Source organism: Eufriesea mexicana, unplaced genomic scaffold (assembly GCF_001483705.2).
Source record: "Eufriesea mexicana isolate 0111107269 unplaced genomic scaffold, ASM148370v2 scaffold4744748102, whole genome shotgun sequence".
Classification (NCBI taxonomy): Eukaryota; Metazoa; Arthropoda; class Insecta; order Hymenoptera; family Apidae; genus Eufriesea; species Eufriesea mexicana.
Window position 1 is genome coordinate 166,855 of NW_016907942.1, and position 17,511 is coordinate 184,365.

General features: G+C 33.0%; 3 protein-coding genes across 8 annotated transcripts; 2 read left to right on the plus strand and 1 right to left on the minus strand.

The window, feature by feature from the left end:
- Positions 1-4,588: 4,588 nt before the first annotated feature.
- Positions 4,589-7,896, plus strand: LOC108546782 (L-galactose dehydrogenase). Its single transcript, XM_017899039.1, has 8 exons — positions 4,589-4,725; positions 5,566-5,706; positions 5,864-5,981; positions 6,086-6,247; positions 6,310-6,543; positions 6,631-6,762; positions 6,843-7,015; positions 7,812-7,896. Exons 2-8 carry the CDS (start codon positions 5,570-5,572, stop codon positions 7,885-7,887), a joined length of 1,032 nt encoding a protein of 343 aa, XP_017754528.1. The 5' UTR covers positions 4,589-4,725; positions 5,566-5,569; the 3' UTR covers positions 7,888-7,896.
- A 260-nt stretch (positions 7,897-8,156) lies between these two features.
- LOC108546789 (probable N-acetyltransferase CML3) lies at positions 8,157-9,094 on the minus strand. The gene is made up of 2 exons (XM_017899051.1): positions 8,796-9,094; positions 8,157-8,667 (listed from the first exon to the last, which is right to left on the minus strand). Exons 1-2 carry the CDS (start codon positions 9,092-9,094, stop codon positions 8,157-8,159), a joined length of 810 nt encoding a protein of 269 aa, XP_017754540.1.
- A 623-nt stretch (positions 9,095-9,717) lies between these two features.
- LOC108546749 (KH domain-containing, RNA-binding, signal transduction-associated protein 3) lies at positions 9,718-15,372 on the plus strand. 6 transcript variants are annotated; one of them, XM_017898984.1, is made up of 9 exons: positions 9,718-9,773; positions 9,853-10,080; positions 10,772-10,893; positions 10,973-11,089; positions 11,312-11,624; positions 12,053-12,182; positions 12,247-12,366; positions 13,406-13,506; positions 14,326-14,426. In XM_017898984.1, the coding sequence occupies exons 2-9, from the start codon at positions 9,876-9,878 to the stop codon at positions 14,424-14,426; spliced, it is 1,209 nt and encodes a 402-aa protein (XP_017754473.1). In that variant the 5' UTR covers positions 9,718-9,773; positions 9,853-9,875. The 6 variants fall into 6 exon arrangements, with proteins under 6 accessions (XP_017754473.1, XP_017754482.1, XP_017754491.1 ...); XM_017898993.1 differs by having other exon boundaries at positions 9,731-10,080; positions 14,326-15,372; XM_017899002.1 differs by having other exon boundaries at positions 9,731-10,080; positions 12,068-12,182.
- Positions 15,373-17,511: the final 2,139 nt, after the last annotated feature.

Here is a 17,511-nt window from a genome sequence, read left to right on the forward strand (position 1 = left end):
TGGTTAGGAAGACGGCGTTGCCCAAGTAATGGAATAAAAACACTCGACCTCGATGTCACCATCATTGATCTGGGAGGCATTATCTTTCACCTTCTCGTCCGGTGAGCAGATACGTCAAAAATTTCATCGAAAAACCCTCGTCTCGTCGTGTTTTATGAAAATAATAAATGTCCGTCACGTGAAACCTTATCAACCATCTCGTCGTTATTACGTCCTTTTAATCACCTGTCTTTGCATTATTATTTTTAAATTTTATCGAACAATTCGTGACAGCAACCATCGAAAGCGTAGCAAATAAGTAACGAATATATCGTAGCTCATCCTGATCCAACCAATTCAACGAGTAAATAAAAATCATTGACATCCAAATCTATTCCAATCGTCGCACGAGTCAAAAGCCATTATAAAATAGTATAATTAACGAAAATTCGGACGAAGATGGGAATCGGGTGAAATTTCCCGAATTTTGTGTGAAAATGCACAGATTTCTTGGCGAACGAGGACCAACCGAAACTCGGGGCTAAATTTAGCCGCAAGAAATAAACAAACGTAGGGTGAAATTACGAGAATCGAATCGTAAGCCGACGTAAAAGTAGAATGTTCGGTTTCATTAACGTGCACAATGCCAAACGCATACGTAGGTGCCGCGAGATAGTACGTGTTTTGCAGCCCTTTTATAGATCCGTGACTGCTTTCGATACCGTATACGCCGGACTGTAATTAGTCTGTAGGACTGGATCCAGCTTTCAATGGACCTTCAATGAGCGCTACTAATGACGGCCGGATGACGCATCCGGAATGTCTGTTTAAATGATAGTATGCTAATCCAATGGCAAGCATTTCGCTTTTGCGCATATCGCCAGATACATCTGATCTCGCGTTTCAGTTATCATCGTACTTTCTCGTTGTCCCGCCTAACAATATGCGTCGTATGCGTAATCGATCCGAAATACACGGGAATGTCGCAAAGTAAACAGCGTCATTACGTCCAATCAAAGTTCGATCGCCATTTATCCTCCTTTCTTTTCATCGGCAAAACTCGTAGCTCGAATAATCGAAAAATTGAACGTCGGTTCGATTTACGAATTATACGAATATTTCGAATCGGAAGAATTTCTCGAGGACGAGAATTCACGGGGACGAGTACGCGTCTGCGACCATGAGTCAGGATTCGACGGTTTGCGTGGGAAATTTTGGGAGAAAATTTTCTAATTGAAAAATCCGAAGCCAGAATATATTGGGAATTCGAGTACCCTCGAGGATAACTGCATTACACTCGCTACGCAGCGGAATTCGATCATTCTTCTTCGATTTTCGATAACCTGACGATGTTTGATCTAATACTGGGATGGATTTACGTATGGGAGATATAGGAAGCAGATCGGAGGCGAATACGAATTCCCATGCGATCCTTGGCCGGAAGGAGGGCTGCGAAATACAGGAAAACGTAAACAGTGACTTAAATCACCGTACACGCCTCGGGGAAAGATCGAAACACGGTGTACGTCGAAGGATACCTCGGCGAACGTGGCGGAATGATGAGGTGTCGCGCTAGAATAGACAAGGAGGACTTTCCGGTCCGCTATTCCATCCGATTCCGTAATCCATTCCGGATACCAACGGCATCCTCCTCCTTGCTTCCCTTTTTTCGCCGTCCTCGTCCTCCTTCGATCGCCCGGGGAGGACGCTCGAGGACAGGATACAGGACATCAGTCTTTTCTGTCTTCGCTTCGTTCGGGGCTGCAGATTCCACGACGAAATTCCACGCTCGATTCGTCCTCTCCCGTTCAATACAAGCGCCGTTCTCGGGTTCCCGGAGTACCGTGTCCCGTTTTCTTTTCCCCGGCTTGCTTTCTTCCCTCGTGCAATCCTCGACATTCAAATATTCCTTTCCTGCGAGGGAAATCGGGAAGAAAAAAGAAGGAAGGCGGCGAAGAGGTCAGAAGGATTGGGAGGGAGGTGGTAGGGTAGGTAGCGAGGAGGGAAAAAGAAACAGAACAGGTGTAGGTGATCGGTAAAACGAAAATATGAAGCGAAGAAAGCGAACGACAGAGGTGGATCGTGCGATGGGAACGAAGAGTAAAATTAGAATAGAACCGGGACGGGATAGAGGAGGATAGAAGGGACGTTGGAGGGGGATGGAGGAAGAAAAGCGGTGGAAAATCGAAAAGGTGGTTAAACCGGGAAACGGTGAAACGAGTGAGAGGGCCGGGACAGCTACTTGCGAGGGGGTGGGTGTACACCGGGGCTCGCATTCCAAGCAGACTCGGTGAACCGGGTTCATTATTTTCTCGTTATAAGTTTCTACAACTCGAGCTTGTTGTCGTAACGCTGTTAACGCGGACGCGTCGCGAATTGTTAAAGCGGCGGCGAACGATCGGCGCGCGTATATATTCGGCGGCTTCCTTAAACCCCGCGTCACGCGCCGCCCTACCCACTTCGTTCCTTTTCATCCCGGCCTCTACTCCGCCGCCGCGCCGTTCTCATCCCCTAACACCGCCCCTTAGTCTGCCGGCAACCCCCTTTATCCTCCTCTTTTTTCGTTTATTAATAAACGAGCCGGTGTCACTTGCCTTTCTCCCTCCCCTCCTCCCCTCTCTCCTCCGTTCCTCTCTTTCCTCTCTTTCCTCTCTTTCCTCTCCTTCGAGGAAAGGACCAGCTCGATGGGTTACGGGTGCGGAGTGTGAGTATGAGTGAGAGAGAGAAAGAGAGAGGAAGAGAGGGATGAACGGGCGGGTGGAAAAGCTAGCAACGACACGACGAAAGGCCAATACTCGTCTCATTGTTCCTTTGCGATACCCAGCGGAATTATTGAACAACCCGGTGACTTGATGTACTACCTCCAACTTCCTCTCGAACACGGCAAAACGTTGCCGTTGAAAGTGGAACACAGCCACGAGTATCGTGGGCGTCGTTCGTAAAGGATCGCGCCTGACGATGTCGCTTTAATGGTGACTTTAATTGTACCCTTTGATTCACTCCTGCTCCTTACCCTGTCGATCCCCACGCGATCACTATGCTGTTTCTATCGCCTGCTATTCGATACCGTGAGAACGCGCGAAAAAGTGACGGAATTTGCGGAGAAAAGGCCCGTTATTCGCTAGGATAATGTTATTATTCGTTTAACGAAGAGAAGGTAGTTTGCTCGAGATTGTGTAAACTCGGAAATACGATTTATCGGCGTATTATTCGAACCGGCGTTTGAATTCGAGAAAAGAATTTAAATATCGTAACAAATTACGCGTTTCCGCTCGAACACCGCTAAAGAATCGACGATATTCGCTCTAACGCCGTTAGAGTAGCATGATTCGCGTGTATAAAAAGTTACGAACGATTTCGCGCAACGTGGCGTACTTTCGGAACCCGATTATCGTACTGTACGAAGGTTACGCGTGGGAAACAAAGAGGTTAGGTTTGGGTTACGTGTTAAAAACGAAAAAATAATTCAGCGGTATAACGTTTCGAATGGAGAATGGAACAGAAATGACACCTATATCCGTATTGTACGGATATCATTAAAAAGTTTAAAATTAAACCGTAATTCGAGCCATACGGAAGATTAATTAAACCTTGCAAACATTGGGAATAATAATTTTCGCATTACCTGCCTGCAGGCTGATATGAAATTTAATTTAATGCCACTCGATAATTCCCCCCGCTTCCACTACTTAAAAACTTTCGAAATTGAACAAACTGTCGAAAACTACAGAATGCGATAAATTGATGAGAACCATTCGACGATGGCGAAAGAGTTATAAACAAATCGACCGAGAATTGAAAACGTTAAAATGGCGTTGGAAACGAAGCCTGGCGATCCGGTTCGATTCAGGCGGCGCAAATGAGTGGAGCGATATTAAAATCTACGTGGGCAACAGATGGGCTCCGATAGCTTTACGATGCTCGAGCCAATAACGAAAATCATTAAATTAGCTTTAACCGCCGGTGCACGGCGTACTGTTAACAGCGTACTAATTTTATTATTTAGTAGTTCGCATAAAAATCCCGGAATTCCCTTCGTTACTTCTCCCGGCGACGCAATTCACTGGCTTTTAGAGTAACAAGTTCGTCCATTTGGATACGGTTTATTATGTCGTTGCGTTTACATGCGTGCTAATGACGCAATATACGATGCAAAAGTTTAAACAACTTCTTCCACTTTCGCATAGGCATACGTTCGGAAAAAATCTCGCATTAGAAAGAATAGAAGATATCTTACCTCGTTTAGGATAAAACTCATAGCGACGAAGGATATTTTCTCTTGAGAAATAAGATTAACTCGAGAACTATTTCACAACACATGTTCGAAGTTTCAACACGACGGCCATACTGAATTTAGCTCCACTGGAAATGAAGGGAAGGCGCCAACTTTGATTTACCGGTTATCGGTAATGTAATAACCTAGAAAATGTATATGTCCCTACGTTTTCAAGCGGACACGATCTTATACCTCTTCTAGGTTAGTACTGCAGATGTAATATTCAAATGCCGCTCACTTGAAAAGATGGCACTACTGGATCCTTTATTATCGGAAACAACTTGCTAGTTTTCCATTCCCTGTCAGTCTTATTTTTATCATCGTAGTGTAAACTATTTGATTTGTGAATTGCTGAACAGAAGATTTTTTCATTCTTAAAATTTCTTCGAACGCGAATTGACAAAATAATTTTCATTTCTTTCTATGTAAATTTAATAAGTAAATTACAATTGCACGCTGTAACAAAATATGTACGTAATTCCTAATTACCAATCCCGATCGTGTAATATGTAGTTCCTTGTGTATGTTCAATTTGTTAGTATAGTATAACATTGTTAGTATAATACTGTTATTCGTATGTTGTTTGTAATTGTTGTTATTCGCAGTATGTTCAAATGCGTATTATCAAAAAAAAAATATCAGTGTTATCTTGATCTATCTTTTAAGACACTTCAGTGTATTATTTATTCAACTACGTTGGTCCTTGAATGCCAAAAATATAAGTGAAATATAATCATGTTAACCACGTATATGAACAATGTGTTTATTACAATGTTATTTATAGATTAAAAATATCGAATTTTTTTTTCATGACGAATATAAAAAGTTAAACTTACAAGATACAAATACTTTTAATTATGATATGTAATATATATGTGATTGTCACTAATTTGATTTTTGCGCTATAATTTCTTGCTGATAGCACAAACTATATTTAAATCGCAAACAAAATTGCTTTAATATTTAATACAAATTTAAACATTTTCTCTATTTTTATGAGACTTTGTTCTCAATTTTCTTACAAAAAATGTATAATAAAAGAAAAATAAAATTGAATTTAATCAAATTGTTAATATAAAATCGAAATGTGAAATATTTTTAATGAAATAACTTATTCTCAATTCCGATCATATGCGTACGGATATAGATGTATTATTTATTACTTGTAGTTAAATGCAATTAGAACCACAATGATATACAAGTTACTATTTCCACGTGTTAATTAATTTTTTAATATATCATAAGTGAAATATTTTTCGTGATGTACAGCACTGTTTGTATAATTAATTAATTTCATTGCTGGTATATAGAAAAATGTTACCAGCTACATATGTCGAGGGTTTTCATGACTTGGAAGCCGTGAAAAAAATGGAATATAGACCTCTCGGTAAAACCGGATTAATGGTCAGTAAATTATCGTTTGGTGGCGGACCGCTTGGCGTCCATTATGGGTTAGAAATTACTTTTTATTTAAAATACTGTACGATAAAGGCAATATGAATTTGAATATTTATAATGAAATTTAATAAAAAGAATACATTTTTTAAATTCTTTATAACACTTATAATTATGATAACTTCGTATTTTTATTTTTTGGTACGACAACAGAACATACGATGAAGATAAAGCAATTGAAGCGATACGACACGGAATAAAACAGGGAATTAATTACATTGATACCGCGCCATGGTACGGTCAAGGACACTCTGAACTTGTCATTGGAAAAGTAACTCTACATATTTTTATGCATATACATACGTATACATAGTAATTTCTGCATTAGAAATGTATTTTTGTTTAATTAATTTTATATTTAAATTTTAATTTTAGGCCCTGCAAGGTATTCCACGCAAAGCGTACTATATAGCTACAAAAGTCGGACGATATGAATTAAATTATGAAAATATGTTCAATTTCTCGAAAGAGAAGACTAGAAGTAGCTTTACCAAGAGTTTAAAACTTTTAGGTTTGAATTACGTGGACGTTATACAAGTAAGTATATCAAGCTTTTTTTATCATTTGTTTTATTTATTAATTAATAAATTTTTATTTAGGTTCATGATATCGAATTTGCTCCGAATCTAGACATAGTAATTACACAAACCTTACCGGAATTATCAAAACAAGTTGCGGACGGCAAAGCAAAGTACATTGGTATTACCGGATACCCGGTGTCCATCTTAAAGGAATGTATCGAGAAAAGTAACATTAATATTTCATGCATATTGAGTTATACAAGATATACGTTAATCGATAATACTTTGCTTGAATATATTCCATTCTTCAAGGTAGAATTTCGTCGTAAATTATTATGTGTTCACAATCATAAAAGTAATATTTCTTGAGAGTTTAAAACAAACATACTAATTGTTTAGAAACATAATATTGGTATAATTAATGCCTCTGCACCATGTATGGGTCTTTTAACTAATAAGGGTCCACCGGATTGGCATCCCAGTTCAGAACAAACAAAGAAAATATGTGCAGATGCTGCTGCATGTTGTAAGGTATATATGCTTTAAACTTTCATGCAATGTACGTTTATCTTTCAGAAATATTTCAGTTGCAATATAACTTATACTTGCAGGATCATGATATCGAATTAGCTAAATTAGCATTATGGTATTCTATGCAGTGCAAAGATATTGCTACATATTTAGTTGGAATTCAAAATATAAAAGAACTGAATATGAATCTTGATGTAATTAAAAATGGCATTACAGAGAAAGAGAAAATTTTACTCGGAGAAATTCAAGAAAAGTATGTAAAAGAAAAAAATTCTTTACCATTATTTTATATTTTTTAATATAATGTAGGACACCTCTCTAAAAGTACAAAAGGTCCATTATATGTTCTATCTATACTTTTTAGGAATGAATATTCTATGTACAAAACTAATACTTTTGTTGCACTAATAGTAATATATAGTACTAGTAAAATGTTTTTTAAATATATTTTGCATGGTAAAATTGCATGCAAATTGATTAATATTGTTTCTTAAGTGGTGATTTATTCTACAGATAGAGTAAGGTACATAAACTTAGATGTTTACTATCTCAAATATAAAAATTTTAATTATTAATACTTCACAAAATAATTGAAAGAAATATTTCTCTTACCCTATCATCATATGATCACCATATGAATTAACAAAAAATTTAGTGTAGGCTATAATATTTTACGAATTCTAAACCTAACTATTTAAAAAAATAAACATTGTGTTCTATATGCCAATAGTTCCAGTTATCAAAGACTTTTAAAATCTTTGATCTGACATAGGATTGCATACTATCTGCATATTTTTATGGTATATAAGTCTCCAGACTTTCATATCATACTTCAAGTTAATATGAATTTGGTGAGTTACCAATAACTAAAATAGAGAGCTCTTATTTAACAAATTATTTGATCTCATAACAATAATGGAATGGTTAAATAGTAATACATAAAATAATTTCACTGTACTTGTACACAAAAGCCAGAAATTCAAAAATAGAAACTAGAACTTTTCATGAAATGTAAGAATACGTATAACATAATGCTTTTTTTATTTCAGGTATTTATGTAAAATAACAGAGAAACATTGGGAAGACAAAGAACTTCAAATATATTGGGAATATATGAAAAAGTGAAAAATATATATTTTTTTATGCACAACATCATTACACACGTTAATATACATAACATTAATGTCATGCCAAATAACATGTTAAATGCTGACTTGTATAACAAATTTTTTAATGAAAATATATTTTCATTATATGTAACTTTATGTAAATGTAAATATTTTGGTAGAATAAACTATAAATACAACCTTTAGATCATTTTTTTAGGAAGATAAAGATCTAAATTCAGACTTATATGTATTTCTAAAAGTTTGTTTCAATATAGAAGAAAACTTTTATTTATTAAGCATAGATCTAGTATAAACTGTAGGCATAAAATCATCTTCACCAGGTTTAATTTGGTATGTTAATTCATACATCAATATAGTTATAAGTGAACCCAAAATTGGTTTATGGTACATGTGTTGTAGCTCAAAACCTTTTTTAAAACACAGTTCTCTTCCACCTTCTGTATATTCTGAGGCAACAATATTGGCACAACCATATCCTTCAGCAATAGCAAATTCAACAGCAACATTTATAAGGCACGAAGCTATTCCTTTTCTTCTATATTGCTCGTGTACATATAATCTTTTGATCCATGCACCTTTATCTAATCTATAGCTTTTACATAAGGCAACAGTTCCTACAATCTTCTTAACCTGAGATGAAATATCAATATTGGAATCACGGAACTGCTGTTCTGTCATTATGGTATAATGTATATTCTTTGGATCATGTGTCATTAGATAAGGTTCAAATGCTTCAGCAACCCAAAAGCATGAAAAAGCATTGGACATATAAATCCTGTTACAATAAATGAAGAAGTTTTTATATCACTCTCATTTTAAGTATTTTTCAAGTGTTTGCTTTTATTTTTTATGTTGACATTTTAATATTATGACGGAAAACAAATAAATATAAAGAAACTTTACCTTGGTATATTTGAAACTTCTTCATTAACTTCCATAGCTTTCGCAGTGAAACCTATGTAAGTTCCAACATACACAAGAAAAATGACAAGAGGAATAACTAAAATGCAAACTGTTAAAGGTAATCCAAAAAAGATAAACATTACAGCAGCAAACAATATCATTAATTGAAAAGTTAATTCTTTAAGCACAATTCCAAAAAACGTTGAACTTAAAGAAGACATCACACCTGTCTTCACTAATTCTTTACAATTAATTTCATCGCCTGGCTTATAGCTTCGTATTACTATGATGTGACTCATTTTGTAAATTATTCATTTACCTCACTTTATAACTTTTATGCATAATCAATAAACGAAATGCAAAATAAATACAAAATTAATATATTGCGAGGTTACGATGTTTTCGATATTTTCGCCATCATATACAATACAATACAAATACAGAATAAGTACGTATATTCATACATTGATTAATATTATGATTTTTTTTTTATTTGATATATAAAAAAAATGATATAATTGTTTTCTAAATATGAAGTTATCCTATAATAAAATTATCTATTAATAATTTCACAAATAATCTTATTTACTCCTAAATATAGTTATTGATTAAAGAAATAAGCAAAATGTATTATTTGTTGATTCCTAATTGTTAATATTATTTATTTTTAATAAAGGGAAAGTATATATTATATAATTACATATTGATTTCTGTATTTGTTTATAATAAATTTTTATCCTTTTTATTTTCCTGCAGAGACATTCTAATGAATGATAAGATAAATGTAGGTATTCTACGATTTCTAAAAACATTCAACATTATGATACACTATTGATTCCTTAAAAATAAATATAAAATTTTTTTTAAGGAGATCAGAAAACGAGTCGTATATGAATATGCGCCTTAAAGTTAGCTGGAAGTAGCTGGAAGCGGAAGAGTCAGCGTTCGGCCATTGCAACTCTGCTCCATAGACGCGTTGTATGTGAATGATCCCGTTTACTTCGTTTAATTGTTTAATTAACGGCATTATTATTTTTACGTTTAATATTATTCAAAGTATTGGATATATCCGTGGTAATCATGAGCGAGCGACCAAGTAATGGTGAATACAAATATCAAAGGGAAGATAATGCCGATTCGAAGGTAAGAACATCGTCAGAGAAGGATCGTGATGAAAAGGAACATCAAGTTGATAAGGCCGGGGAATACGTCCGGGAGCTATTGCAAGAAAAAGTTGAATTGGATTCACAAAAATGGCCTATTGCAACTAGACTGATCGATCAAGGTAAATATTACTGCAGTACTATTGTCGGCATTCATTGTTTTTTACCTATCCTTATTGATTTTAATGTATTGTTCCTTCTGTTGTTTATGTATTTATTTTCACAGACTACCAATATAGTCGTTTACTTTAAAATTTTCTTTTTTCTTTTTACTTTTTTCAAGTCGAACTGAATAAATTTAAAGATTGATGTTTAAGGTTAGACTATCCAATAAATGAAAAATAGTTGGTAACTTATTGTTTAGTTTCTTTTAGTTTTTTAAATAGTTTATAACATGTTATTATCAGTAATATCTTACTGGCTCTGTAAGATAATCAAGTTAAAAAGGTACGTGTCACTAATTGTTTCATATAATAAAATTGACAATACTATGTAGAGAGGCACAATAAACCTCATTATACATCAGCTAGTTCCAATATTAATCAAGCTTTTATATTTTATAATTATAATTCTTATATTTTTATTTTTTTTGAAAAACAATTTTTTATAACCATTATGTGTTTTTGTACATATTTTTATACCGTTTAAATATATGGAGAGAAATTTTTTTTTGTATCTATATAAATATGCAATTTTAAGTATGTATTGAAAAATTTATTATTCGATTATGTATTAATTATTTGTTATGTATTATGTATTAACATATGTAATTAAATTACAAGGTATGTACTTGTAATTTTTGTTACAATATAGAAATTCAAAAAACTCAAGCTATTGGTAAACCTGTAAGAGATCCAAAATATGTTGATATTTATCGTGAAAAACCAATTCGTGTTTCGGTTAAAGTATTGGTACCTGTTCGAGAGCACCCAAAGGTAATTATATTGTATTATATATCAATGGTCTTAATTTAGATGAATAGAGAATAAAAATCTACATTAAAATTATTTAAAGTTCAACTTTGTTGGAAAATTATTGGGACCGAAAGGTAATTCTATGAAACGTTTACAAGAAGAAACTATGTGTAAAATGGCAGTATTAGGCAGAGGATCCATGAAAGATCGTCAAAAGGTAATATTGTATAAAAAATTGTTGAATTTTTAAATTTTTATTGCATTAAATTTTTTTATATTCATATGGTATATTTCTTTACTTGTTTGTAATTTTTAATCTTCTTATATTCATCATAGGATCCATAATTTATATTAAGAAAAATGTGGTGGACACTTTTATACTTCAGATTTTTGTTAATGTAAATCATTAGCATAGAATTCTTCATACACTTATTTGTAGGAAGAGGAGTGTCGCATGTCTTTGGATCCAAAGTATGCGCATCTTTCGGACGATCTTCATGTTGAAATAACAGCGCTTGCACCTCCGGCAGAGGCTTATGCTCGTATTGCGTTTGCATTGGCTGAAGTTCGGAAATACCTCATTCCGGATAATAACGATAACATACGCCAAGAACAAATGCGTGAAATGGAAATGAGTATGACCGATGATCCAACAAGTGGAGACGACAGGAGGCCCTCAGTTAGAGGTGTACCGGGTGGTGGTGGAATACTAAGACCTACTGCCAGACCGACAATGCCGCGATCTTCACGAGGTTGGCCATATATTTTAATTATCGACAATTTAATTATGAAGTATTTGAAGTATTAAAATAGGCTGTTAAAGGCTGTCTCAAAATTCATGCAAGATTTGAATTTTTCGCCATTTGTGCGGTAAAGTGTTGCCAACAAAGAAAAAGACAGCGTGACAGCTAACAGTTCAGGGTTATTAGAAATGGAGCGCTACACGAAGGAACAACACGTCTTCATTGTTGAGCAATATTTACAATTTTTAATTAGAAACTAGATGTAATTAAAAATTAGATGTGCTTCCTATCCAAATTTCTTCTTACGTGAACTTTTGGACATCCTAATATTATAATATGCTTTTACTAATGTATTATAAAATTTTATTGTTGTTTTTAGTATTACTTTATAGTAAAATGATTTGTTTCAAATTTCTAGATATTTAGTTAGTTCTTAGACTTTTCCATTTCAGCGGCGATACTTCCACCGCCTTCTAGCCGAGGACCAATATCACGTCCTGTGTCAGCAAAGAGTAAAGTCTTTTCCATTTTAGATCGTGCAAGAGTTGCGATGGATCAAAGTTATGGGTAAGTTTATGATGAAATATGCATAAATAGATATTGTTTTATATTGATAAAATTATTCGTATAGTTACGAGACTGCTACTCCACCTCCAAGTAATCGTGTCGGATCACATCATGATTATGATTATCACACATCGACGAGCAGTAGCAGCCGATACGGAGATCGGCATTATACGTCAGCATCAGGGTAAGTATAATTAACATTTTTATCAGAGAGAATCAGTTGTTTATATATTGATTAACAATGATTTTAGACTTTTCAATTTATTTGAATGTTCTACATTTACATCCTCAGTTGCATCTTTTATTATTTTTCTTCTGATATATGAATCGATAATACAAAATATCGAGTATCCGTAGTGGTAGCAAGTGACAAATATTTCTAGTATAGAATAATATAGAACTAATATAGAACAATATATTCTAAACTATGTATACTTATAACATACAAAATTTTATTTTAAAAAATTATAGTTATGTCGTGTTACTTTCTGTAGCAGTTTCAATAATATGTACCACATAAAATCATAATTCATCATCTATTTAACTATTCCTTTACTTAAGTATACATAGTGTTAACATTTATAATATTTAACACAGAGACGTATTTTTTATTTAATATAATTTTAGTCTCTCACATATCATAATTAGATCCACTGCAAAATTAGTACCATTAGGAGCAACAAATCTTCCTCTTATAATATCTTTCTACCTCTTATTGACGTGACTGTGACTTTCTTTCCCACTATTTCTATGTAATATTGTGAAAACCAACTGATACTATTTGTAAGAATTTTATGTTTATTCGGTGCACTCTTTACATGGTGTACTGTTTATCTTATCTTGATAATTAATTGACATTTGAAACAAAATGTTTATTCAAGAGTGCAATTTTGTATCTTCAATACTACATAAATATACAATAAGTTTAATAGTATCAAAGATGAAAATGAGGAAGACATTATGAATCGTGGTACAGTAGTCTTCACGCTAATACTTTACAGTATTGTGATTTTTGAAATTTTTTTTTCTACACATTAAAGTTCTACTTATTTCCTCTTCTATAATAATCATCATTTGTTATTATTTTATATTTATTATAATTTCTTTTTTTTTTTTCATTGTATTTTTCAAGTTCCATATTTTTCTTTGGAATGTGTAAAAAGCACTTAAGTTTGGAATAATGTAGCTCCTTAATGTGTATTGTACTTTTGTACATCATTTAGAGATGATATGTATCCTTCCTCGAGGTACACAACTTACGAGTACGATGACGATGCTGTCCCACACTCTTCGCACGATTACTATGAAACATCAGAATATCCAGGTAACATATTTCTCGTATTTCACATCGTTACTGTCCCTTTCTTTTTTCTTTTTCCTTTTTTTTTCTAGCATAAAAATTTAATACATATTTAAACAAATTATTATAAACATGCGCATGTGTGATATATAGATAATTAACATAATTGCAGTGAGATTAAAATAATTTAATCCTTAAATTATACGTAGACAAATTTTCACTGAAATACTATTCATAAAAATAAATATTTTGCATTGAACTGTATAAAAAATTGTTAATATTAAAAAATGTGAAAGTACGAGGTACTTAATAAAATTAGCTTAACAGGTGTTAATAGTCAAAGCTCTAAATAGAAATTTAAATACTGCCAGGACACATAAAACGTTAATAACGTGGTCTGTAGTTATAACGATTAACTCTTGTAACTTCTCGTACGATCTGTAACAATTTCGTACTCACGATAAAAAATACAAATTTCCTTCTTTCTCGTACAAAATAATATCTGAATAAAAATATCGGCAATACTAATTGAAAATAACTTTGATCGTCTATTTAAAAACAAGTTATATCTTTTCCAAATGGTATTTAAAGATTTCCTTATAATATGCAATACTAAATAGACACGGAATGGCTTCACATAACAACGTGTGATAGTAGCTGAACTTTTCAATCAGCTCGTACGCAACAATTTTCTTTAAACATGTTTTAAATAACATAACGCTCTCGCTTCGCGTAGTGTATAGATAAGGAAACATCCGATTAATATCTTATATACATTTATATCGTCGTGGTGCACTAATCCAATAAAAATAATGCAAATGAATCACTCCATGAAATTCGCAGAGGAATCATCGAGCCGCGCATGGAAATCGTACAAGACGACAACGACATCGGGCTCAAGCTCGCGCTACCGCAACGCCCCGTATTCACGACCTTCCAAGTAAAAAATCCACGCAAAATATCCTAATATTTTCTTAATTTTGCTCGTATCCAAACAATTCCTGAATTCTTAAGCGAAGCAACGATCTTTCTTTTCTGACTTTATTGTTTCTCATAGCCCTAAACCGTTGACGTGTAATCTTCCTAACACACGACGACCTACAGCGTCGACGATGTCAAAACCTGTAAACAACCGAGGTCGGTTTTAAATGAAAACGGAGGCACGGAGAGACTAACACGGTAAACGATATATAAACGGTATTACAATTTTTCATGGTATTGCGACGATAGAGACGGATGCAACGTAACTGCCATTATCAATTCGACTTATCGAGGGTTTGCTCAATGAAAATTACCGTATGAACGATACCAGTGAAATTTATGCCAGTCTTCGATTACGATGCTTCGTAGTTCTCCTTTTCGAACAAAATTCTCGTTTCTTTCACGAAAGAAACAATCACGCCCTCGGATTTTTGCCTCTTTTTAGTTCTACGCAATACGATTTCTCCAATCGCTATGTAACGAAGCTAACGTGCTTTTCAGATGAAGTTTTCGTGACTACTGGAATAAGCACCGCAGCTCGTAATACGATGAATACTGTAATGAAAATATTTTGACGACTTCTATCGTGAGTTGCACGTAGATTTGACCCCGTAGAAAGTCTGAATTCATTTGTGTCGGTTTTGTACTGGTTTTCTATCGAAGTATTACGAAAGAGAGGACAACGCGTTCCTTCAAATCCTTTCCCCTCCTAAAAAGAGAAAAAAAAAAAAATATTACGTCAGAGTGGAAGGCTAGAGGACCAAGAGGATCTGTGGAACGAGACAAGTAAAATTATTAAATGAAAAAGAGAGAGAGAAACGTCGGAGCTGTGTCACATTTTTCTATAGGTTCAATTTCATATCTTTTTACATTATTGTACGCGTAGTTAAGTTTTATTTTCTCCTTCCCTTCCCCTATTTTTTCTTTTTTTTTTTTTTTTTTTTTTTTTTTTTTTTATATATATATATAATTGGCAGTATACAACTGGTAGTACATGATCGGGGTAACTACCTAAAATGAAAGATGTGTAAATATCCTTCAACATTTTTAGCTTTTATATACGTGTCTTTTTTTCTTCTTTTATATATAGATATAAACCTAACTCCTTAATTCTAATGTACTAAGCTTTTTAAACGCTGAAAAATACATAGCTCAGACAGTCGTGTGTGTTATAATAAATTAGCAATATGTGTCTAAAATAGAATAAAGTAAAATATTGTAAATGATGTTCAGTGACAGGTGATCATATATAAATTAATATTAAATAAGTTGCATATGGTTATACCAATTATGTCATAATTCACTTAATATCAATGTTTATAGTATTTACGCGAACCAAACAAAAAAAAAAAAAAAAAAAGAAAGAGAAAAGAAAGAGAGAGGGGGGAAAACAGAAAAAAATAATAAATAAAATGACGTGTTGAAAGTTTAAAATGGAATAAATAAATGTTAACAAATATATGCATACTGACATATGCAAAATATATGAAATGAAAAATCGTGTAGTTCGTAATGATTCAGTAGCTACGAAATTATAATAAAAAGAAACGAAAGGAAAAGAGAAAAAAAGTGGAAGAAATTTGTAACCTACGATTTTGCAATATTAGTATACAAAAAAAAAGGCAGATGATAAAATAATTTGTGCGTAACTTATAAACATTTTTCCGTTTTTAACGTAATTATGTTTACTGCTATACATATATACACATATATATGTACGTAATCTCTTAAACTGAAATAAATAAACAGTATAACTGCGCTATATAATAAGCTGCATTTGAAAAGTTTTAAATCAAAATCCTAATTAATCAATAGCATTATAACTTGAAAATAACGAAATGTTTCTAGATCTAACAAGTAACATTAATATCCTTAGGGGTTCGCAAAAAATCTGTTCATCAATATACTAGTAATCTTCACCTAATATGTTTGTTTTAAATCAACCATGAAATGTTAATTAATGTTAAGAAATCTTGTGAAAAGAATATAATAAACTTCATTTAATTTTACTTAAATGTTTGCGTGTGTCTTAACTACGTTAATATAAGCAAGAATAAAACTAATTTAAAAAATACCTGTTATTATTTGCTAAACGACAAACTTATACGTGTTTAATTTGTATTAAATTCGATTTTACACATTATTTAAACTTTTATTAGCAATAAACTTGTGAGAAATACAAAATAACAGTGTCAATCTATTGTTATACATATTTTTAGTTTAAGCTGATTGAAGTTCCGTTTTGAAATATTTAAAACATTTACTTCTAACATGTTTTTTCGTATATCCTTCTTAGGTGTATAGAAGAATACGGAAGGTTGCGTGGGAACACGTTTTCACGGATTGAAATATTTTAATCTCCTATTTCTCTGTTCAGCGGAGTTCGAAGTGCCTTGAAATCACGTGAGTATAATTTCATTACTGTGATACAATTTTATAATCAGTTTTAAACATAGTTTAGCAAAAGCGGTATAATCCAGCTTTATTTCGTCCCCAAAAATGTGTAATTTATTTGATTTGCTTGCAAGGTATTCGTCTCCGGATACTTATGCGAGCTTTTATTTTCGTTTCTGGAAATACCATTGATATTCACCGAAAAAGAAGAACAGATGCAAATATTTTATAACTTAGCGTTGAAAGCGTCAAATTTTTATTTGCATGTACATTCGATTTGATTTGCTTCCTTTGTTAGTCTTATGCAAAAATCTATGAGATAGTAAGACTTTCTTTCAGGAAATGGGGTGTACAGACTATGCACTACATTATGATTACATCAATCGAAGAAATAATGACTTTAACGATTAAGCAGTGACCGGTATGGAGACAGTTAAAATATGTATTTTAAATATCTTTGAAATTCAATATCAAAGTTCGTACCCCTTTCATCAACGTGGTATACAATATTTTTAAAAATATTCATTCGGTGTATTTTTGTGGTGTCGTAAATCGTTAGAAAGTAGAATTAAAGATAATTAATAATATATAAAATAGTTTACCAAATGTTCGTAGCAATATCGTTAGATCTCTTCATTCAATTAGATCTTATTG

Bases quoted from the DNA above. Each gene is read 5' to 3' on its own strand.
- LOC108546782 (XM_017899039.1), top strand. From the start codon at position 5,570: ATGTTACCAGCTACATATGTCGAGGGTTTTCATGACTTGGAAGCCGTG. The intron at 6,248-6,309 runs GTAAGTATATCA...ATTTTTATTTAG, and splicing joins ATTACGTGGACGTTATACAA to GTTCATGATATCGAATTTGC. The intron at 7,016-7,811 runs GTATGTAAAAGA...TTTTTATTTCAG, and splicing joins CTCGGAGAAATTCAAGAAAA to GTATTTATGTAAAATAACAG.
- LOC108546789 (XM_017899051.1), bottom strand. From the start codon at position 9,094: ATGAGTCACATCATAGTAATACGAAGCTATAAGCCAGGCGATGAAATT. The intron at 8,668-8,795 runs GTAAAGTTTCTT...TTATTGTAACAG, and splicing joins GAAGTTTCAAATATACCAAG to GATTTATATGTCCAATGCTT.
- LOC108546749 (XM_017898984.1), top strand. From the start codon at position 9,876: ATGAGCGAGCGACCAAGTAATGGTGAATACAAATATCAAAGGGAAGAT. The intron at 12,183-12,246 runs GTAAGTTTATGA...TTATTCGTATAG, and splicing joins GCGATGGATCAAAGTTATGG to TTACGAGACTGCTACTCCAC. The intron at 13,507-14,325 runs GTAACATATTTC...TGAAATTCGCAG, and splicing joins TGAAACATCAGAATATCCAG to AGGAATCATCGAGCCGCGCA.